General features: G+C 42.6%; 1 protein-coding gene across 2 annotated transcripts in view; it reads right to left on the bottom strand.

The window, feature by feature from the left end:
• Window positions 1-3003: 3003 nt before the first annotated feature.
• TBC1D15 (TBC1 domain family member 15) overlaps window positions 3004-23472 on the bottom strand; it is a 40528-nt gene continuing 20059 nt past the window's right edge. Inside the window, exons 6-18 of one of the 2 annotated variants that reach the window (XR_008489506.1) lie at window positions 23340-23442; window positions 22399-22596; window positions 19189-19317; window positions 16510-16613; window positions 16118-16212; window positions 15266-15382; window positions 10592-10692; window positions 9832-9931; window positions 9380-9477; window positions 6123-6239; window positions 5112-5198; window positions 4089-4394; window positions 3004-3931 (exon numbers count right to left, since the gene is read on the bottom strand). Coding sequence is in view for 1 of the 2 variants with exons in the window: in XM_054399910.1 (XP_054255885.1) it covers window positions 4188-4394; window positions 5112-5198; window positions 6123-6239; window positions 9380-9477; window positions 9832-9931; window positions 10592-10692; window positions 15266-15382; window positions 16118-16212; window positions 16510-16613; window positions 19189-19317; window positions 22399-22596; window positions 23340-23442 (1456 nt within the window). In the remaining variant the exon portion in view is untranslated. Of the gene's footprint in view, window positions 4395-5111; window positions 5199-6122; window positions 6240-9379; window positions 9478-9831; window positions 9932-10591; window positions 10693-15265; window positions 15383-16117; window positions 16213-16509; window positions 16614-19188; window positions 19318-22398; window positions 22597-23339; window positions 23443-23472 lie in introns of both variants that reach the window. The other variant, XM_054399910.1, reaches the window with a different exon arrangement.

The following is a 23472-nucleotide window of genomic DNA, read 5'->3' as shown; positions in this document are numbered from 1 at the left end:
ACTGGTAAGTGCCCAGTCTGCACCTACCTCAGAGATGCTGTTAAGAGCTACAAAAATGCAACAGAACTTGCCAGGGGGAGGGCTACTGAGCTGCACAGGTTATGAAAGAAGGCAGAGCTCAGAAGTTAGAGAGTCACCAGCTGCATGGCATCACTCTGCCCTGGAAGGCCACAAGCACCTGAGAAGTGCTTACTACAGGATGTACAAACCTCCAAACAGACTGGACAAGCATGTGGCAGCAGGCAGACAGACAGACATGCCTTCCAACAGAAGCCAGTCCAGCTGTTATTGACAGGCTTTTCACAGAATTCTTGAGGCTAGAAAAGACCTCTGAGATCATCCAGTCCAGCCTATGACCTAACACCACCACATCAGCTAACCCATGCCACCAAGTGCCACAGCCAAGCTTTTCGTAAGACCTCCAGCGACAGCGATTCCACCACCTCCCTGGGCAGTCCACCCCAGTGCCTAATCAGCCTTTCTGTCAGGAAGTGCTTCCTAACATCCAACCTAACCCTCCCCTGGCACAGCTTCAGGCCATGCCCTCTTGTCCTGTCCCAAAGCTGCCTAGCAGAAGAGCCTGACCCCCACCTGACTACAGCTTCCTTTTAAGTAGTGCCTTCCAACATTGCAGCTCTGATCTGAACAGACTTGCTCTCTGCATACGCTCAAGTACGTAGCTCGTAGTGCAAAAATGAGTATGATTGGCCTGGCTCAGAGAACTGCTTAAGGCTGCAGTTTATCAGCTCCTATGGGTAGTTAAGTATAGCTTCACCCTTTTGTAGTTTGGGATTTTGAATATCAAAACCATTCTATAAACATGCACAGAAGCACAGAAAACATCCAGTTGGAAGAGACCTCAAAGCTCATCCAGTCCAACCCTTGACCCAGTTTAGGGTCAATCCTAAACCATGTCCCTAAGCATCAGCTTCACAGGCTGCTTAAACACCTCCAGGGATGGTGACTCCAGCACTGCCCTGGGCAGACCATTCCAATGTTTGAGAACCTTTCCAAGGAAGAAACATTTCCTAGCATCCAGCCTGAACCTCCCCTGGTACAACTTGAAACCATTTCTTCTGGTCCTGTGTCTTGAGGGGGCAGAGGCTGCTCCCTCCTTGCTCCAACCTCCCTTTAGGGAGTTGTAGAGAGCAGCGAGGTCTCCTCTCAGCCTCCTCTTCTCCAGCCTGAACATCCTCAGCTCCCTCAGACTGCTAAGAAGCTTTGGCCAATTCTTCTTGTAAGCTATCCTCTTGCATTCAAAGAGGAGAAAAATTGCTCAAGAATGTACTTTCCAAATAAATCCAATTGCTGGACCAGGCAGAATATGAACACTCTCTCTCAAGGAGAGACCTTCATAAACTAAAAGTTTACCTTTGAAGAGGGAACACCTGGAACATAGCTAGGATTGAGAAGTACAAAGTTTTTAAGCACCCATCCCCAAAAGAAAATTATGTTAAAGCATTAAAAACAAAACCCCAAGTTTGCAGGAGCAAGAATTGTCTCTAGTCTGAGAACTGTAACCAAAGCAGGTCTGTTGATTCTGAGCAATCTAAATCATTGACCTGCAAAAGAAATCCATCATTACACATCCAGAAACCCCAGCCCAGGCTGTTTTTGAAGCCACTGTGATCCTCATCAAGGCCCTTCCCAGCATTTGTAGTCTCAGCTCAGCCTGAATCACTCCCTAACAACCCAGAACTGTTTAGTGGGTGAGGAGGTTCCTCCTGATCACCACTCTTTGCAAGACTGCAGGAAGGGAAGCCACAGATAAGGAATGCTGCAAAAGGCATTTCACAGAATTGTCAGGGTTGGAAGGGACCTCAAAGATCATCCAGTTCCAACCCTCCTGCCATGGGCATTTATCTTGTTGTGGGGAAGCAGAGCAAGCCTACCTGCTGCAAGCCTTCCACAGCAGCTGCTCACTGTTCACTCAGGAGCAACCTTCTCGTCCTTGACATCTTAGTGCTTAATACAAAGGGAAAACATCACCAATTACACCCAAAAGGGAAAGGCAGACTTTAAGGGCTGGTAGTATTTCTTAGCAGCCATAGCTGTAATTCTGAGAAATTACCAATTCCACTTAAATTTGCTTCTCCTACACATGTGAATAGTCATGTTCAAGTCAGTTAGGATTTTCTTCCAAGCTCTTAATACATTTTTGGTTTTTTGTGGCTGCATATCCTGAATAACTCAGAACCACACAGAATTAATTGACAAATTTGCCCAATGCAATTCTCAGTTTCAGGCATTTCCTTCACCCCTTCTGTAGTTTCATTTTAACAGCACTTTTGACAAAAACATTTTGCAAGTACACTTCAAAGGTGCTCAAGAAATACTGAAACCAGCTTGCTTAGTCTATTTGAACCCAAGTGTTGATTATGTAAGTCCTGATGCCTTGATGTATTTCCATGCTACATTAAATCAGCTGCCAACAAGCACAATGCTCAACATGGAACAAAGGCATTGATGCTTCAGAGTCATTTCCTGGACAGGAAATGAAAGGCTCTAGATATGCTGAGCTGTGAATCCTTGACTTCCACCACAGAAAACTCCTCTTATTAACTGATGAGAGATAAAACATGGATGATATTAAACCCCAAATCTATACTGATTCAGCTTTCCAGTGTTTGTCCACAACTGGTGAGAGAAGTTTCATCCAGCCTCCAATTATTGTAACAACTTGATTTATCTAGAAAAGCCTTTTTGTATTACTTGTGTTTGCTTTAGATGGTACAAGTAACATTTGTAGGGCTGCTCCAGAAGAAAAGCAAGCTCTGCCACATTCCACACATCAGCAGCCTAGGGAGGAGAGGAGGGTTCCACTCTGTAATAATGATCCTCACGGCTCTTCATCACCCACAACAATATTTACTATTGATGCACTAACTGTTGTGAGCTGTCCCCCTCTATCTCACGTTCTTAGATCAACAACCAGACAACTACATTTGATTGTTTTTTTTTTCTCTAAATATGATTTAATTAAAAACACTAAATCAGCTTTGATTTTTATTTTAGCTCTGTACAATAGTTACCAAATAATGAGTACACTGATTCAGTTCTGTTAAAATTTCACATCACGTCAAAGGACATCAGCATGGCATGGAATAAACTCACACTGCCTTCTGCATATACAAAGAGAAATAAATTGCATTTAATGTTAATTGTGATTACTGTTTTGGGTTGTGGTTTGTGTTATTGGTTTGTTGGGTTTTGAGTTTTGTTTTTTTTTATAACCTGCTTAATCATTCTCCAAATAATCTTGGCATAAAAACAGTGTAAGTAGTTAACTGATCAGTCAACATATTAGCAAAGATAAAACATTAGTAAAGTTTGCAAGAAAATCAGTTGCAAAATTCCCCTCAAGTGTAAGACTGACTTGAAAGTTACCTTCTGTTAGAAAAGTTCTGCAAAAGAGCCCAGGTTGGAGCTGTGCATTAATTTGGTCAAAGTGATTCATCTGACCAAAGAGTCGAGTTCATTCAGCTATTGAAATCAGGACTGCTAGGCCTTTTTTAGTATTCACAAACACTGGTGGCTACAGTGTGTGGGGGGGTGTCAGTATAGATGCAAATAGAAAGTGAAGGTATGTTAATGTAAAAATAGACTGTTCATCCACTCCCAAAATTCAGTATGTGGACATTAAACTCTCTAAAGGATAAACGTCCATTTCAAATCTACATTCAACCAGCAACAAATACTTACAAAGTATTTTTGTAAACATTTGAGATAGGGAAAACCCTTTCAGTTACAAAATAATCCTTCTGCTACAGATCAGCATCTCCTCAGCTGGAGAATTTTGTACAGCAGCTCCAGCTGACCTCTTGTGAATCTGCTCCAAGAGTTCACACTGTCCGAGATCAGCAGGTGTGAAAGCTCAGCAAACGCACGGCTTCCAAATCCACTCTTAATCACCATTCTCTTTCCAGTTCTTCTGCAAAAAAAGAAAATGCACTTGGCTACAAAAATATTAAGGAATGTTATTGAAAACAAAAGGCTATTTTGGTAGAAGAAACTACAAAAATAGTTAAGTTGAGTCATGTTGTAAAGCTTTAATGCAAGAGCATTACAGTACAGATTTTCTTTCCAACCTTAAAGCTTAATCAACATCGAATTTAAATATCCATCTCTCAAGTGCTTGAAAAACAATGTGCTCAGTCAAAGTCTCTCTTCAGCTTAGCCAGCTGGCACTATGCAGGTGTCAAGCTCTGTGTCTCAGATGTCTGTTGAGTGGTGTCTCTGGTTCCATTGGCAGCAGTTATGGGTGCTGAGATGCTCTGGTATAAGGATGGAGGACAACTCAACACAGCTCCACTTTCGTCCTCTCCAGTATCCGAATCTGGTGTTACAGAACTGCTTTCTATCCCCAGGATCTCGCTAACTGCTTGAGGCAATTCCTAGAAAGGAGGAGGAGAAAAAAGAATATAAACATTAGAAACCACTGTAATTCAATGAAGAACATTAACAACAAGGATGCAACCAGTAAGAGTTGGACTTGATCTCTTGAGGTCCCTTCCAACTTCTAATGTACTGTGATACTGTGATCCTCCTCCCCTAAGTCATTTTTATCTCTATTTAGCTGCACTGAAAGCATTTCTTTCAGTAGTAGTTCCAATTAAGTTACCCTTTTCTGTATCTGCTTTCTGAAAAGACAAAGAGGACAGGCTCAGAAGTTAACTCCTGGTTAACAATGTAATCTTCATTACAAAAACAGAAGTCCTAACAGCTAGTATACGTACACAGCATCAAAGTTAGTGTTGGCTGAACCCTTGAGTGGACTCTGCCTGGGAAGTCTGTTTTCAGAGCAATGCACCTTCCACCTCACCCTTCTCAAGCAGCTGAACATCTAATCACTTGTCCTGAGGTTATCTAGTAAGCTAAGAAATCAGGAGCAAAAGCCCAATCCAGCTTTCCCCCAGTGCACAATACTACTCAGTAGCATTAATCACTCTTGCTTGTAGGCTCTTTAATGTATGTGCTGTGGAGCTACAGCACATTCTTTATCAGATCCAGGCATGCAGTTATTTTGCAAGCCACCCAGGTACAATTACAGCCAACAATGTACTTTTACTATCTAGAAATGCTCACAGCAGGTATGGTCAAAGTATCTTTACCTTGCAGTTCATCATCTGCATAGAAATTGCTTCTGCTTTGCAGAGTATATATTCCACATCGATTTTCATAGACAGTTCATTAATATGCTGAAAAAAAGAACACTCAGTGTCAGAAATAGTAAATACCCTTTATTGTACAATCCACTGCTACCAATTATCACCTTGCAAGCTCCCTCCTTAAGTTAAGGAGTGCTGGACAAAAAATTATTTGCTTGGATGAAAGGAGAATGAAAAGAAGTACTATGGAACAGCTGCCTTTCAGCAGTACCCAAGAGCTGCAGGAGGAAACTGTGGTATTTCTAAATGTGACAAATTCTCCAGCCCTCTGAGGTGCCTCCAAAGAGACAAAAAGATAAATGTTTACTTTTCCTCTCTTGAATATATGAAGCAGTAGTCAAAGGGGGAGAACAGTTTTCCATCTGCTAATGATCTGGTGATTAAACACAGATATCAAACAAACATTTTGCAAGCATGTAGGACAGGAGAATAAATCTGATGAAGAGAGACTGAAGGACCTCTTTAGTTTGGAAAAGAGGAGGCTGAGGGGAGACCTCCTGGCTCTCTACAACTACCTGTAAGGAGGTTGTGGAGAGGTTGGTGCTGGGCTCTTCTCACAGGTCATTAGTGATAGAAGAAGGAATGGCCTCAAGCTGCCACTGGGTAGCTTTAGACTGGACAGCAGGAAACATTTTTTGAGGGCAAGAGTAGTCAGGGACTGGAATGTGGTGCGCAGGGAGGTGGTGGAGTCCCCAAGCCTGGCTGTGTTTGAAGGTGGTTTGGCTGTGGTGCTTGGGGCTGTGGTTTAGGGGTGAGCCTTGTAGAGTAGGGTTCTGGGTTGGCCTTGGTGATCCTGAGGGGCTTTTCCAACCTGAATGTTTCTGTGATTTCTATGATTCTGTGACAGACATTCAGTTCACACTTAATCCTTCACAAGCTAGTACACCCTTTTCCTGACATGAAACACTCCCAAAAGTTAATTAATATTTAAATAACACATTAAAAATTGAGTACCTTTAATATTTCATTAAAGCCATAGTGCTTGTCCATTATTTGCTGCTTTTCAGATTCTAAGATGGCACAACAAAGGAGAAGATGAAAATTCTGGCAAGGTAATTCTGTCCACATGACCTGTTAAAAGATGAGAACTGCTTTGGAAATGCTTCTGTTTTTAGTCTGAAAAGAAAGGCACTTCTTGGAAAACAAGGATGTCCCCAAGCCAAGTGGCTTTAATAAACTATTTTTGAAAGCAACTAAGTATTTCTCCAATTACCAGGAACTTTTCATTTAGCCACAGATAAAATTTAAAAAAGTTAGGAGTGGGATCTCAGATGGTACTTCTCCATTCCACCCTCTGCAAATGAATGCATCACAGTCTGCTAACATCACAGTCTGTCCATTCAGGGGGACTTGGACAGACTGAGAGCTGGGCAGAGAGGAACCTAATGAGGTCCAACAAGGAGAAGTGCAGAGTCCTGCACCTGGGCAGGGAGAATAAACTGCAGCAGGACAGGTTGGGAGGGGATCTGCTGGAGAGCAGCCCCAAGGAGAAGGAGCTGGGAGTGCTGGTGGACAACAAGTTCTGCATGGGACAGCAATGTGCCCTGGTGGCCAAGAAGGCCAATGGGAGCCTGGGGTGCATTCAGAGGAGTGTGTCCAGCAGATCCAGGGAGGTTCTCCTCCCCCTCTGTTCTTCCCTGCTGAGACCACACCTGGAATATTGCATCCAGGTCTAGGGTCCCCAGTTCAAGAGGGACAGGGATCTGCTGGAGAAAGTCCAAGGGAGGGCTCCAAGGATGCTGAAGGGACTGGAGCAGTACCTGGTGAGGAGAGGCTGAGAGCCCTGGGACTGTTTAGTGTGGAGAGGAGAAGACTGAGAGGGGATCTGATCAGTGTCTATCAATAGCTGAGGGCTGGGGTCAAGAGGGAGAGGACAGGCTCTGCTCACTTGTGCCCTGGGATAGGACAAGGCGTAATGGATATAAACAGCACAGGAGGTTCCACCTCAACATGAGGAGGAACTTCTTCACTGTGAGGGTCACAGAGCACTGAAACAAGCCCACCAGAGAGGTTGTGGAGTCTCCTTCTCTGGAGACTCAAAACCCATCTGGATGTGTTCCTGTGTGTCCTCGGCTAGATTCCATGGTCCTGCTCTGGCAGGGGGGTTGGACTTCAAGATCTCCAAAGGTTCTTTCCAACCCCTAACATCCTGGGATCCTGTAACATCACTTTCAAATGGGTTCTCTCAATTAATGTGCAATAAAAACCAGCACAAATTCTGCTCAGACTGAACACCCTCAAAGTAGTTCATTTCTCTCTAATTAATATAAAGGGGAGAATACTCTCCTGTGCTTATAGCTTGCGTTTGTAAATTCCACATATATCCTCTCCTAAGACCAATGAGGCTGCACAGCTATGAAGAGGAAAAAACAAAACACTGAAAAAAACAAGCCAAAACTAAAACCAACCAGCCACCAAGCCAAAACTAAAACCAACCAGCCACCAAGCCAAAACTAAAACCAACCAGCCACCAAGCCAAAACTAAAACCAACCAGCCACCAAGCCAAAACTAAAACCAACCAGCCACCAAGCCAAAACTAAAACCAACCAGCCACCAAGCCAAAACTAAAACCAACCAGCCACCAAGCCAAAACTGAAACCCTCAGTGTTTTAAGTTGGACTTCCAACTGTGACAAAAGTGGCACTAGCTGTCACTAAAACACAGGGCCTCGATTAGTTTGCTTAAAAAGGAAACCAAGATAGCCCTTTCCTATTCCATATGTCCTAGCAAAAGAAATGGAATCTTTGTAGTAAAAATGCATTATGATGTGCTAGAAGGAGCCTGCAAGACTCTCATATCAATAGGTTTCCATCATCTTCCTAAGACAGAAAAAATACACTTATGAGTTAGACATACAGTGTGTTTCTTTTCTCTATGCACATATTAAAGCAGATGTAATAAAACCATGCTAACCTGGGACTAAAACCTATTAAAAATACTGTGATTATCAATTTAAAAGGAGAAAAAAGCCTCTAAAACATACTGTGGTAACACTCAGGGGGGTAAAAAGGATGGGTGATTTCCTCCTCCCCACCTCAAAATCACAGGGTCACAGGATGTTAGGGGTTGGAAGGGGCCTCTGGAGATCTTCCAGTCCAAGCCCATCATTATAATTTATCCTTGGAACAGAGAATTCTCTTGGTTCCCTCCTTTATGAATGTTATGAATAAACTTTAGTCCTCTTCAGTTAAAACATCACTTCAATATTCTATTATAATAAATTCCAACAACTGGTGACAAAAAGCTAAAGAAGATTTACTTCAGACAGCTTTACATACTGGTCCTCCTCTTTATATGACTCCTTTCTCATTAGAGGAAAAAGCCAATAAAAGCATCAACTTTGGTTTTTATTGTATCAGAAACCTTATGTTTTATCACAATACAAATTTTATGCACCTCAACCCTGCTCTGTTCACTACCCTTCTGTTTCCCAGCACAACTCGGTGATGCTATGTGCTAGAAAATCCACCTTCCACTTATGTGAACATATCCTCTCTTGTGAGAGTTTGCAATGGATCTCAGACAATAAACCTGTACTGCTGGTGTGCTTCTCAATTTTCCTGGAACAAAGAATTGAAGAGAATTCAACAAAAACATTAGTTCACCTTCACTGCACCATCTGATCTCAAGATCATCTAAACCAAAAAAAGACTTTATTAACCTGAAACTATCAGAGCTTCCACGTTTTGGTATTTTACATTACAGCATTTGGCATCATGAAGCCTTATCAAGATGCCAGCATCATCCTCTATACGGTTTTAGCCAACACAAAACCTACCTTACAAGTGTTTCATTCCACTTAAAGCACTACCAATATCAAGGAATTTGTTAGACACACACACAAATACTACTACTTTTAGCATAAGCTCTTCTCTATTAGTGGACAGATACTTTACACTTACTATTTTCACTTAATGCCTCATCTGAGGGATCCTGCCCAAACCTTTTTCAAAAAGCCAATTTACCCCCCACCAGCTCTTTAAGTATTTTATTCATTAACTTTGCAAGTTGCTGTTTTGGCTGAAGAGACATAACAGACAGAAAAATCTCAGCTCGTTAGGGTATGCTAATACGTCCTCACCTCCTTGCATTGATCCAGCTTAACAAGTAAAAATCAATCTGTTGGAGTATTAACCACTTTGCAGAAGCACCCATGCTTTTGGTTCTAAAGAGTTTGGATTAGTCTTTAGGTTTTGAAATCTCTTCTTACCTCCCAGAGTCGAAGAATGTCTTGAAAGCTAAATTCCCTTTTAAATCTGATAAGAAGCCATCGGAAGCAAAAATAAAGGTAGCCTGAGTCTTGAGATTCTAGGAATAAGATTGTTACATTTCATAAACACCACATTTAGTTAAGACAAGAGAGGGGAAGCAAACCCAACACACTTTACAGGTACACAACCATACCCCTGATGCTTAAGATGGTAGCCCCTTTTCAGAATCAAAAGGTTCTGAGGACACCATATTATTAAAATCAGTAGCAGGATCATTCTGGTTTGCCACAGGCATGGCGCAATTACTGGAATCTTTGAGGGGTTACTGATTTACAAGTCCTGTATTCATATCAAATTACTAAAGGAATCATGTCTAAAGACTGGCAAGGATATCAATGCACACAGAATGCAGCAAGTTGTTTCAGTTACTGTGAGTGTATGAGGCACCTACCTAAATAACTGCAAAAGCCACTGTCTAGTAAACGAAGCAAAGTACTCAGCTGAATTAGTTGTGTCTTCATACCCTGCATCTGTTCTTCAAAATTCTGATGCTGGATGGGGGGGGAAGTAAAAAATAATAGCATTGTCATTTTTATCAACTCAATGACAAGAAAAATAAATAAATAAATAAATAAATAAATAAATGACTGTTTCAAACCCAGCTGTAAATCTCAAAGTGAAGTTTCATTATTGCAACAGTGGTTCTCATCCTTTACTTACTTAACCTATGGATATTTAACTGCACTTCTAATGCCTTTTACTGCAAGGTTTAACTAAAGCTGTGACCTGTGCCTCTTCAACAACACTTTTGTATGTAATAAAGGTTACTTTACATCAGCCTATGCTCTGTGCCTCCATGCAGCACCACTGCACTCAAACCAAAAAGTCAGCCTTGCTTTCATTCTTGTACAATTCTTCAAAGCTTCAGTTTGTGTCAAGTCTAAATTGCATTTAACAAATCACAGCAAACCATGATCCTGAACAAATTTCTGCTAGAGGGCTCCTGATTAATACAAATTCCTTTGTGATGGCTCAGAGTTACTTTGGAATTTGTAAGGAGCCTGATCTGTCTGCATTGCACAGTAACAGCACTGCAAACCCCCCAGATCCTGGGTTAAGGATTTTTAATACCCAATGAAACCTGTAAAAATGAACCCCAAATGCTACCCATAGCTTGTCTGTTTCTATGGACTACACAAGCCTTATTTTACCATTTGATCCATGTATGATACAAAGCACCAAAAGGCATCTACTTCATTCTCCATAACGTACAGGACAGGTGAAAGCAAGTCGCTCATTCCCTGGACGTAACCTTGATGTAGGAAAAAATAGGGGAAAAGAAGATTTGCACTCCAAGTTTCTACAGAGAAAACTCAACCACCAACAGAGACGGTTTTGTATTAATAATAACCAACAACCAGCAGATCTAACAAGATCTAGCAAATGCTTTTGCCAGTGTCAAGAGAATAGAAAAGAAACAAAATACGAAGAAACTGAGCTAGCACAACAGACACAATGGGAAAGAACAACTCCCTGGAGCACGATAGGCTGGGGACTGAGCTGCTGGAGAGCAGTGAAGGGGACAAGGACCTGAGGGTCCTGGTGGATGAAAGGTTGACCATGAGCCAGCAATGTGCTCTTGTGGCCAAAAAGGCCAATGCCATTCTGGGGCAGATTAGAAGGGCTGTGGTTAGTAGGTCAGAGAGGTTCTCCTCCCCCTCTACTCTGCCCTGCTGAGGCTGCATCTGGAATATTGTGTCCAGTTCTGGGCCCCTCAGGTCAAGAAGGACCTCAGGGAACTGCTTGAAGGAGTCCAGCACAGAGGCACAAAGATGCTGAAGGCAGTGGAACATCTTCCTTAGGAGGAGAGCCTGAGGGAGCTGAGGACTCAGTACCTTGGACATAAGGAGCCTGAGAGGTGACCTCATTGCTGTTGATAAAGATGTGCAGGGGGAGTGCTCAGAGGCTGGAGCCAGGCTCTGCTGGGTGATGCCCAAGGACAGCACAAGGGGCAGTGGTGGAAGCTGAGGCATAGGAAGTTCCATGGAAACAGGAGGAAAATGTTTTCCCTGGGAGGGTGCCAGAAGACTGGAACAGGCTGCCCAGGGGGCTTGTGGAGTCTCCCTCTCTGGAGATATTCAGGACCTGCCTGGATGTGTTCCTGTGTGATCTGCTCTAGGTGCTGCTGCTCTGGCAGAGGGCTTGGACCAGATATTTTTCAGAGTTCCTTCCAGCCCTTAACATTAGTTAAGAGAGTCCCCATTTAGTGCTTAGAAGCATATATTGATAATTCTAAGACGATAAAATATATTTCCCTTGCATCATCACAAATACAGACTCCTATTTATTCTCTTCTCCCCGTGTAATTGGTTGCTTTCTTCTATATATTTAAAATCTTTTCATGTCTTCCCACTTTCCCCCCCAACTGAAGATTTTCTTTCCAAACAGATTTCAAGAAGAGATGTTGAGTTTCAATCCCAGGAGAACAGATAGCACAAGAGCTTTCATGAAGAAAATTTCACACTTAACACTTTTTTTTTTGGGGCACTGAGTATGTTTTAAGGATTTCTGTATTTAGGGCAGTAGGGACTGTTCCTGCTTGGGTAGTATTATAAATACACTGAAGCCTGAGACCATCCACCTAACAATAAGGACTACTCCCCATCAAACTGCAGAAGGGTAGTAACAACAACGTATTGTTTGAGAAGCACAAAATACATATCCAGACCTGATTCAAGGAAGTACCTTTAGGTTTCTGTGCCCAGAAACAGGGAACCAAATTCCTATGTCCTAAAAAGCACTCACATCCCTTATAAGAAAAAGCTTCTGTTTAGCACCAGAACCAAACACCTGTTTTTAGAGAATGACATCTAGAATACCCAGGAAATTTTAGTTATATATAAAACATTTTCACAAGTCACAATTTTAATGCTTCCTCCAGCTTCCTTATTCTGTAATTATCAACCCAAATAAGAAGAATAGAAGACAAGGATTTGTAGAGCTCATTTTCCCCCTTCTTCCTGCCTCTTCCAATCTAGCTTTTCACTGATGCTGAAGTCAGCTTATCTACTGCTCTACTGCTGCTGACCTCCCTAAGTAAGGCAGAGTATGATTTATGTGCATGTCTGCCATTAGGGGTTGGTCCAACACAACATGAGATTGCTCAGCTAGACCCAAGCTTGGCTGATTCCATTTCTTAATGAGGTAATTGTAACTGAGTAACTGTTACTCAGTTACAAAAAGTTAACTGTTAAAATATGGAGAAGAAATGAGAAGAAAAAACAAACAAGGACAAAATTCAGGTAAAATAATTAAAAGCTCAAAGGAAAACAAATGTTTTATTCCCTACACATATAACATACAGCAAACTAAAAATAAATGTAGAGAAATTTTGGTTCAAGAGAGATTAAAAGTCTCTTAAGAGAATAAATCTTGTTTCTTTAACGCAGACCTGAGAAATACATTCATAAAAGGTTGTTCTGGCAGCTCTTCTGTCTCCTTCCCTATCTGGAACTTTGTGGCACTGGGCAGACCTCTCTCCAGCTGCTTTTGGAAGGTTTAAGAGCGTGAGTAGCTTAGCAGCCTTAGGCAGAGGCAATGTCAAATGTACTATGCTTCCATTTTTCTTGCTTGTTTCCAAAACAGCAGGCTTACCCACTGCAATATATTTAAGGCATCTAGACAATATTTTTCATAGAGTAGGCAGTGAATGTGCTTTAATTTCACTTCACTACTGCCATATAATGCAGGCTGAAATTTAGAAAAGAAGTGGAAAAGAGCTACATGGCTATACAGTCTCGGTCAGTTCTTTTTCTCCTTTTTCAAGCCAAACAACAAGTATCTCTAGAAACTTGACAAGAAGGACAGAAGCTAACAAGTACTATGGCTCTGCAGCAAGTTTACTACCAATGAAAGATTTGCTTCTACCTTCTGCCACAGTGGGCTTTTAGAAGCCAAAGACTTTCCTGAGGGAGAATATCAAAACAATCTCAAGAACAAAATCACAGAATTGTCAGGGTTGGAAGGGACCTCAAGGATCATCCAGTTCCAACCCCCCTGCCATGGGCAGGGACACCTCACACTACAGCAGGTTGCTCACAGCCACATCCAGCCTGGCCTTAAAAACCTCCAGGGATGAGGCTTCCACCACCTCCCTGGGCAACCTGTGCCAGTGTCTCACCATCCTCATGGGGAAGAGCTTCTTCCCAATGTCTAATCTGAATCTGCCCTCCTCTAGCTTGCATCCATTCCTCCCAGTTCTATCACTACCTGACACCCTCAAAAGTCCCTCCCCAGCTTTCTTGTAGCCCCCTTCAGATACTGGAAGGCCACAAGAAGGTCTCTTCAGAGCCTTCTCTTCTTCAGACTGAACAACCCCAACTCTCTCAATCTGTCCTCATACAAGAGGTACTCCAGCCCTCTGATCATCCCAGGGGCCCTTCTCTGGACACCTTCCAGCACCTCCAGATCTTTCTTGCAATAGAGGTTCCAGAACTGGACACAGAGCTCCAGGTGGGGTCTCAGCAGAGTGGAATAGAGGGGGAGAATCACCTCCTCCTTCACCCAGCTGGCCACACTTCTTTAGATGCAGCCCAGGCTCTGCTTGGCTCTCTGGGCTGCAAGTGCTCACTGCTGGCTCATGTTGAGCTTCTCATCCACCAGCACCACCAAGGCCTTTTCTTCAGGGCTGCTCTCAAGCCAGTCGCCACCCAGCTGGGATTGCCCTGACCCAGAACACAGCAGCCAGACATCATGCCAAGGGTGGAGGGGGGAACCAGCTACAAGTATCTTTTCATTCCCCCCCTCTCCAAGAATATTAACAGAATTAAAGACAGCTATTGCTTATTCACTGTGATGAGAGGAAGATTTTGCATGCTTTTGCTTCTGTAACAGATGCCTACTCTAAAGCAACTTCTGACAGACTGTTATGAATACTTTCAAAGCTGGTTCCTTAGACTTCAGAACACCCATGTTTACTAACAGCTGCTTCAGCATGCTGTGCTTTAATTACAGCAGTGACAGCTGGTTTATCATTTTTATTGATATATCCATCTTAAAAGCAGATGTAAAACTCAAGCTCCAAGGACTCAAATGCATTTAAAACTCTGAAAAGCAAACTTCTAAAGAAACAAAACCAAATTATAAAAAAAAAACCACCAGGAGGGCTATGGTGAAGACAAACTGTCTCTTAATTTTCCAATCCCAACTCAGCTGATGAATTCAGATGCCTGTGATAAGCATCAGATAGAAGAGAACAAGAAATAGGATGAGAAACTGAACGAAGTTATCTACATTATTGGAATATGAATCTTGACACTTACAAAACACATTGTAATCAATATGAGTAACAAGGCAGAATTTAGGGGGGGGGAACCACCATTAAAGTACAAAATAGGATAAGAATAAAAATACTTCAGTGATAATGTTATTTCTATTACGACCTGTGAGTCTGTGTTCTTTAAACTGAATCAGTAATAAATGAAGAGGGAAAGATCATTATATGTACAACCTGTTTCCAGGGGAAGCATTAAAAGGTTTCAGCAATGACAGGTTTTTCATTATTTCCAGTGCTAGGTGCCCATTATAGAGAGATTATTTTTTTATTGTGCAGTGCCTCTCTTAAAGTTAAAGCCCTTCAAAAATAGGCATTTTAATTTTATGCCAATTAGAGTGAAAAAGAAGAGGGGGGTGGGGAATAAATCCCTGTAAGTGTTCAAGCCCAGACTGGATGAGGCTTTGATCAACCTGGGCTAATGGAAGGGGTCCCTGCTGATGGCTGGCAGTTGGAACTGGATGATCTTTAAAAGGCCTCTTCCAACCCAAACCTTTCTATGAGCATTAAGCAAAGCTTAAGAGGCTTTTACATTCAGAAGAACTCAACTTACCTAAGTCAAAGTCATACATGCAGTAGGTCATCAAAATATCATGAAGTAAAATCAAGCCTGGATTATCTTCACCTTCATAGAACTTATTTGTTCGGTCTGTCCTGTTCACATCTTTTTCTAAGGAAACAGTACAGAGGGAGAAACATTCTCAAAATAAGTTCTACAAAGCCAGCAGCAAATGAATTCAGAATGGTTTTTAGGCTGCTGCTTTCTTCCTCAAACATTGTTGCAAAACTTGGAAGCACAGAAACAGACAGGGACAGGCTCTGCTCAGCTGCACCCTGGGATAGGACAAGAGGCAATGGATATAAATTGCAGTACAGGAGGTTCCACCTCAATATGAGGAAGAACTTCTTCACTGTAAGGGTCCCAGAGCACTGGAAGAGGCTGCTCAGAGAGATTGTGGAGTCTCCTTCTCTGGAGCCTTTCCAGCCCTGTCTGGATGTGTTCCTGTGTGACCTGTGCTGGATTCTCTGGTCCTGCTCTGGCAGGGGGGTTGGACTGGAAGATCTCCAGAGGTCCCTTCCAACCCCTAACATCCTGTGAGCCTGTGATACTTTTTCACTTTCTTGTTGTGTGTTATTATTTTAATTCAAAAAATCACATCATGAAGTAGTATGAAATAAAAAGCCTTCTATTACTAAGTACCTGAAGCTAAAAACCCCAGCCATCGTCTAACATTAATATGTAAAGCTCAGAATTACTGTAAGATAGTTTTAGTACTATGAATATAACAAAGTTTAGACAACTGGAAAGGCCAACATGTTAGCTTGTAGCGCCTGTTCATACAGTTCCTACTGAACTGCCAAAGTGTGATTTGTCCTCTCAGGATGTTTCCAGATCTACATTTACCTATAAGGCTCCGATAATCTCTTAATCTTGAATTCCGCTTTTCCTGTTCCTCACTGACAGACTTCCACTGCAACTTCATCCTGAAATATTCGTCCCTGAAGAAGAAAGGTAATTTTGAAACCAAAACATGCTCAATTATTACCCTGCTTTCTATTTAAAGCATTCACTCAGGCCATTTTTCTTTACCATAAATAGGATAACACCCTGCTTATATAGAATTTTAACTCTAGCATACAAATAATTTTTAAGCCCCACACACTTCTTCGCATTCAAGAATCTTCAGCAGCTGTCTTTCAAGTTTCAAAAAAGCTTTCTACATTACCACATGCCTAGAGAAAAGAAGCAGGGCTTAATTTTTGTTACTTTGTAACCCAAAACCCTAGCACACTCACGTTTTCCTTTTCTGCAGATTTGCTCTCTCTTCTTTAGTGCTATTCCAAGGAAAATACCCCAAAAGAAACTTCCATGCCTCTTTTCTCAGAGTATGACAGAGACCCTAAGGGAAAAACAGATATGAAACATTAACAGAAGACTATTTTGTGGGGAAACTTTCCTATAGTAATATAAAACTGCTACAAATTAGAAGAGAATCTTTACAAGTAAGCTTCTGTTTACATGCTACCCAAATCTTACCTGTCAAGTAAGTATGACAATTGAAGGAAACCACAGGAAAAGAGTCTGAGTAGAAAACTTCAGAATCACAGAATGCACTGAGTTGGAAGGGACATAGAATCATAGAATTGTCAGGGTTGGAAGGCACCTCAAGGACCATCCAAGCCCCTGCTATGCACAGCAACACCTCACACTGTATCAGATTGCCCAAAGCCTTATCCAGCCTGGCCTTGAAAACCTCCAGGGATGGGGGCTTCTCCCTCTAGAGATCATCTAGTCCAACTTCCCCTGAAATAAGCAGGGACATCCCCAACGAGATCAGGTTGCACAGAGACCCATCAAGCCAGACCTAGAATGTTTCTGGGGATGCAGCCTCCACCACCTCCCCTCATAGCAAAGAACTTCCCCCTAATGTCCAGTCTAAATCTACCCTTCTCTAGTTCAAAACCATTGCCCCTTGTCCTGTTCCTCCAGGCCTGTGTAAATAGTCCCTCCCCAGTTTTCTTGTAGGCTCTCTTCAGGTACTGGAAGGCCACTATGAGGTCTCCCCTGGTGCTAAAAGCACTGGATTCATTCTTAGAAAATAAAAAAAAGAAACTTTATAAAAGATTTTTCTTCCTTTTTGCTTCACAGCTGCAATAAAAACTTTATGTCTTTGAAGTGTATAAACACACTGCTCAACTGTCAAACTTCTGATCTTGAAGACCAGACTTCTTTTAAACTAGTATTTTTACCTACTGAGACTGAACAAAATGCAGACAAATCTTCCAACCAATATTAGTGTCCACTTCAGAACACTAACTGTCATACATCTTTGTAAGCAATGTTCATCATTTGAGGATGAAAAAAGTGTAGTAGCTGATTATATCCCACTCTCATCAAAAGAGCTTCTTTCAACTCCTGCAGTACAGTCAAGAGAATGAGGCACTGATGCTATCAGACTCCCCAGCTCACCAGTCCAAAGCTGGCTTGATTGCTCATTCTATTTCCTCATTTATCATTAGATTAAGGTGAGGCAGACAGTACAGCAAACAGCATCAACCACTGCAAAAACAAGCAGCACCTGGAACTTTTCCAGCAACAAGTGAACAGTTTAAGAGATACATTTTGACTTTCAATTTTTTCTCCTTCTTTAATGGGGATCTGCACTTAACGTACTGGATGTTAGCGGGACCTTGTGTTACAAAATTGAGCACTCACTCCTCTAGACATGGAAAGCAGAAAAGGTTTATACTAATTCTCATGATTGCAGACAGGTCCCTCACTGGGCACCTCAGGTACAAGTATATTAAAGAATAGTCAGAGAAACTGAAGAAGGGCCTCTGTTTCACCCTACTCCCTTAACAGTACATTACTTAGTATGTACAGGTGTTTAAAAATGGTTACCATTCTCTGCTTCTCAAAGATCAAGAATGCAGGGCTGCATGCTTGCAAACACAGGTGCAGAAAGAATGAAGCTAGATGCTCACCAAAAAAAAAAAAAAAAAAAAGGAAAAAGAAAAATACCAAAGTAACACTAGGTAGGATACCTACAGAACATAACTGAGCCTCATTTCACATTCATATTGCAAAAACCTTCAGGTCAATGAAGAAATATCAGCTGAAGTGTTTAGGACTGCTCTGATGAGGGACAAATCCAGGCAGATTTCTGGGCAAAGAAGAAAAGCTTTTGCTAAAGAAAGACAGGAAAAAGACCTTAAAATGAAAAGAATAAAGCCAATATTCTAATACTGAAGCAGTGGTGTGTTCCTGAACGGCATTCCAAGTTATCTTCTTTATTACTTAAGCCTTTGTGTTCTCAACTCTTCCACTTTAGCCACCACAAGATCCCTCTTCTCACAGAGCACTCTGTGTGGTTGCAAGGCTGCTGATGTATTTGATTAGCATGAAGTTGTGCTTTAGGAGGTCTCCCCAGCAATACTGACTGGCTCAAGGCCCTGCACAAAGCATTACAAGTACCAAAAGAACAGCACACCACGGTTTGAGGAGGAGGAGAGGTTTCCTATGAGGAGAGGCTGAGGGAGCTGGGACTGTTTAACCTGGAGAAGAGGAGGCTCAGGGGTGACCTCATTGCTGCGTACAACTACCTGAAGGGAGGTTGTAGCCAGGAGGGGGTTGGTCTCTTCTCCCAGGCAACCAGCACCAGAACAAGAGGACACAGTCTCAAGCTGCGCCAGGGGAGGTTTAGGCTGGAGGTGAGGAGAAAGTTCTTCACAGAGAGAGTGGTTGGCCATTGGAATGGGCTGCCCAGGGAGGTGGTGGAGTCACCGTCCCTGGAGGTGTTCAAGAGGGGATTGGACGTGGCACTTGGTGCCATGGTTTAGATAGTCATGAGGTTTAGGGTGACAGGTTGGACTCGATGATCTTTGAGGTCTCTTCCAACCTTCTTGATTCTATGATTCTATGAAAAAGAAAAGAATCAAGCCACAGGTCTTGCCAACTTGAGAGAAACAAATTACCCCTTTGAATATCAATCGCTTTATATAGTCAGCATCTAGAATTCTTCCTTCAGAATCCATATTCTTCACCCATTCTTCAGCTGACACAGGCTCTCTCCTGCTAACTTCGGGCTGGCTGCCCAGATCGATCTGAAATACAAACAAATGTGTTATATGAATCTCTCTTAAAGGCTTCAGGAGCTTGAAACAGCTGCACAAGTAGTACTAAGCTTGCCAGTTTGATATTCACTATGACTATATTTTCACATATGCATACCTCAGTTAGCAACACTAAAGATTTAGGCTATGTCCACAACAGCAACACAGCCAGACCTTTAAAGTAAACCACTCTGTGCTGAGGACCTGAGCATACATATGAGTATTTCAGATTTTGGAGGAGGTATGTGCCGGTGTTAAACAACCTTCTAACCCCCAAAACACCTCTGAACTAGCTTCCCATAGACTAAAACCCCCTGCAACTGGAAATATATTGGGTATGTGCAACACGGCAAACAATAGGGAGCTGCATTTCAAAAGCACACTCCTGATAAGAGAGAACTGAAAAACACCTTGGGTATAGAAGCTGCTATGCTCACAGAGACTGCACAGTGTGACAAAGATTAGCTGAAGTACACCATTCCTTAAAGAAAAACTGTATGTGCTTTCAGACCTCCGATCACCCACCACAGTTTCACAGTTTGTGGTTAGTCTCTCAGTTTCCAAACTGAATGTTTAAGCAGAGCAGAATTCTGTTCAGCAGACAGTAACTCCTCACTCTCCAGAACTATTTTGGTGATGGCAGCCACCAAGGCAATTTGTGTTTCAATTCTTTAGAATCACAGAATCACCCAGCTTGGAAGAGACCTCCAAGGGGCTACAAGAACGCTGGGGAGGGACTTTTTAGGGTATCAGGTAGTGACAGGACTGGGGGGAAAGGAATAAAGCTGGAAGTGGGGAGATTCAGACTGGACGCAACGAAGAAGTTCTTCCCCATGAGAGTGGTGAGAGCCTGGAATGGGTTTTCCAAGGAGGTGGCTGAGGCCCCGTCCCTGGAGGTGTTTAAGGCCAGGCTGGATGAGGCTCTGGCCAGCCTGATGTAGTGTGAGGTGTCCCTGCCCATGGCAGGAGGGTTGGAACTGGATGATCCTTGTGGTCCCTTCCAACCCTGACTGATTCTATGATCATCAGGTCCAACTGATCATCCAACTCTATCTAATCAACCAGACCATGGCACTAAGTGCCTCATCCAGGCTTTGCTTAAACACCTGCACCCCAACCCCTCCCTGGGCAGCACATTCCCATGGTCAATCTCTCTTTCTGTGAAGAACTTCTTTCTAAGATCAAGCCTAAACTTGCCCCTGCACAGCTTAAGACTGTGTCCTCTTGTTCTGGTGCTGGGAGAAGAGACCAACCCCCACCTGGCTACAGCCTCCTTTCAGGTAGTTGTAGACAGCAATGAGGTCTCCCCTGAGCCTCCTCTTCTCCAGGCTAAACACCCCCAGCTCCCTCAGCCTCTCCTCACAGGGCTGTGCTCCAAACCCCTCCCCAGCCTTGCTGCCCTTCTCTGGACACCTTCCAGCATCTCAACATCTTTCTTGAATTGAGGAGCCCAGAACTGGACACAGCACTCAAGGTGTGGTCTAACCAGTGCTGAGCACAGGGCAGAATGACTTCCCTGCTCCTGCTGGCCACACTATTGCTGATGCAGGCCAGGATACCATTGGCCTTCTTGGCCACCTGGGCACACTGCTGGCTCACGTTCAGACACTGAAGTTATTTGCCAGATTAAGACATTGAGGTCAGTGTTAGTTTCAGCATGTAGCAGTTGTTATACCTTTTCTCATTGATAAACAAATGTTTAAGTGCTAGGCAGCAAGTTCTTAGAATTATATACTTGATACAGCTACAGATATTAACACTATTTTGAACTCAAAGGGAAAAGTTAACAGTCACAGCAGTGTAAGACTCTCAAAACACATAAGCTGCTTAAATAGTAATCATAAGCATTTAAAAATAAACCTTTTCCACCTATGTGTAAAAGCCACCAACAGAAGTCCAAGGTGAATAATGATCCATTTACAAGTTCATTCTAGATTTGGTTCAAGTCATACATAAATCTCTACATTTACACACCCTAGGTACTAAATATCCAATTAAATACTTTGGTTTAATCTTCTCAGTCCCCTCAAAACAAACTGCGAGGTAAAAGTGATTAGCCAAGAAAGTTGGTTATTAACCTTCATACCTCCATGCTACTTACATAGCTCTGTGACTGCAGATGAAACACTAAGCATGAAATGGGTCACTTCAGGGAAGTGACTCTTAGACAATGATAACCCTGATTTCAGTAATGACAGACTTTCAAAGCAAAACTCCCATCTGCAGGCACAAACAATGAGATATCCTAGAAGCAGCTGACGATGCTCTCACTCTAATGAATAAATAGTAGAGCAGCACACGCCGCAGTCGCCAAGCACAAACACCACAACTCACCAGGCTTCCAGTCCTGCCACTCCTTTAAAGGTGTGCATCAAAAGAATAAATGCATCTGTCTCATATTCCTTGTCCTAGTTCAGGCTGGGTGCCTTTGAGAACCCCCACAAAGCAGACCTCCAGAAGGTACAGAGCATCCAGGAGGTGTACCAGAAGGTGCAATCTTTCCATTTCCTCTCATAAATCCTGCAGCTCTATAAATCTGACTGCAAAGTTATTGTCTTTCTCCCCTTTCTCCTCCCTGGACACAGTGAGCTCCCTTATCTGGTGGGAGGAGAGGATGGTTCCAGTCTTATCCATGGTCTTCAAGGCCTGACTAATTTTTACTGTGCAATCTTGGCCTGTTTAGATCTAATACCAGGGACCAAGAGGAGGCAGTTCAAGGCCTGGCTAGCCTGAACCCAATCTAGTAGTGGAAGGGAAGAAAGAGCCCTGGGGCATAGGTGGGAAGAAAAGAAGTACTGGGCTTTTGGTTTGATTTGGTGGAGGTTTTGTGTGAAGGTTTTTTGCCTAAGGAGCTTCTCTGTCAACCCCAGATCATGCATTCCTCTGTATTTTATATGCTTGCCTGTGCTCACCACTATGCATTGTAACATTGCAGTATGGTAGCTTGTGAAGAGCTTTTCCATGTACACTTTCCAGTACCCCAATCCTGTGTGTGAGGCAGTTTGCTTTTGCCCCTGGGGCGCGGGGGCAAGCTGTCCCACTCTGAACCAGGACACTCATTTACACACTCACCCGAGTGATGACTTCAAACCCTGGTTCCTCCTGCTGATTGATCTTCAGCCCTGGGATGGCATCATTGAGGAAGTCTGCCATTTCCGAGGGCGGGCGCCTCTGGTGGGAAAGGTCACTTGAACGGAAGCTGTCAAAAATGTAGTTGGTGACTTTGGAAAACTTTCCCATTGTTACTGTGTAGGGATCTTTCTTCAGCTTCTGTGTTGGAACAAGGAGAATTTGGGTTATTTGGAATTCTTGCACTCACAGAGAACAATACTCTTCCTGCTGTTCTGCAACTCTCAAAGTTCCTGAAGTTTGCTGTATCAGTAGCCTCGTACAGCACATGCATTACAGAATTAAAATGGTACTTGAGTATTGAGGTAATATTCCTGATTGATTTGCAAGACTGGGATAGCAGTGGATCAGATCCACCAGTTACTTTCCAGTGATTAATGCCACAAAATGTTTTCCCTATGCCTAGCTTCATAGGAAAAACACACTTGAATCATCATGTACTCTGCTAGGAATCTCACACAGAGCTTGACTTGATAAATAATGTAATTGACTCATCAAGGCTTTTCTTTAATTAAACAAATCAGTGAGTCAAAACACTGGCCTCATTCAAGGCACAGGAAGTTTTGCTGTTGACTTCAATGAGTTCATAAACTCCACCAAATGATAAGCAGTTCTAACCGGAAAAAAAGAAAGAAAAAGCTGTTTTAGACAATATTGTGCTCTTTGCTGCTGTATTTCCAGCATCCCTTCAAAACTGTCAGAAAATATCAAGAAAAGAAGATTCACTCAAGGAATATTTAGAAAATCCTAGTTAATGTTTTGGTAACTCCTAAATGTTTTCTTTCTCTCCCCTTCTACAGCTACCTGAACCCATGCGTATAGAATCAACATTCACTTGAATAGGTTTGAAATAGTACCAGAGGGAAGTTCAAAAGGATACATACTTGTAGTAAGCCATATGATGGTTCATCAAAGAGATTTTCAAAAGACTGAGACAGAGACTTGTTCTGAGAATTCACAAGAAGAATCCGTTTGTCCTGTGAAGATCTGCAATACAATTTGAAAAAGACCATTTCT

The sequence above is a fragment of the Indicator indicator genome, chromosome 3, assembly GCF_027791375.1.
Source record: "Indicator indicator isolate 239-I01 chromosome 3, UM_Iind_1.1, whole genome shotgun sequence".
Lineage (NCBI taxonomy): Eukaryota > Metazoa > Chordata > Aves > Piciformes > Indicatoridae > Indicator > Indicator indicator.
This window is presented reverse-complemented; position numbering and strand designations above follow the sequence as displayed.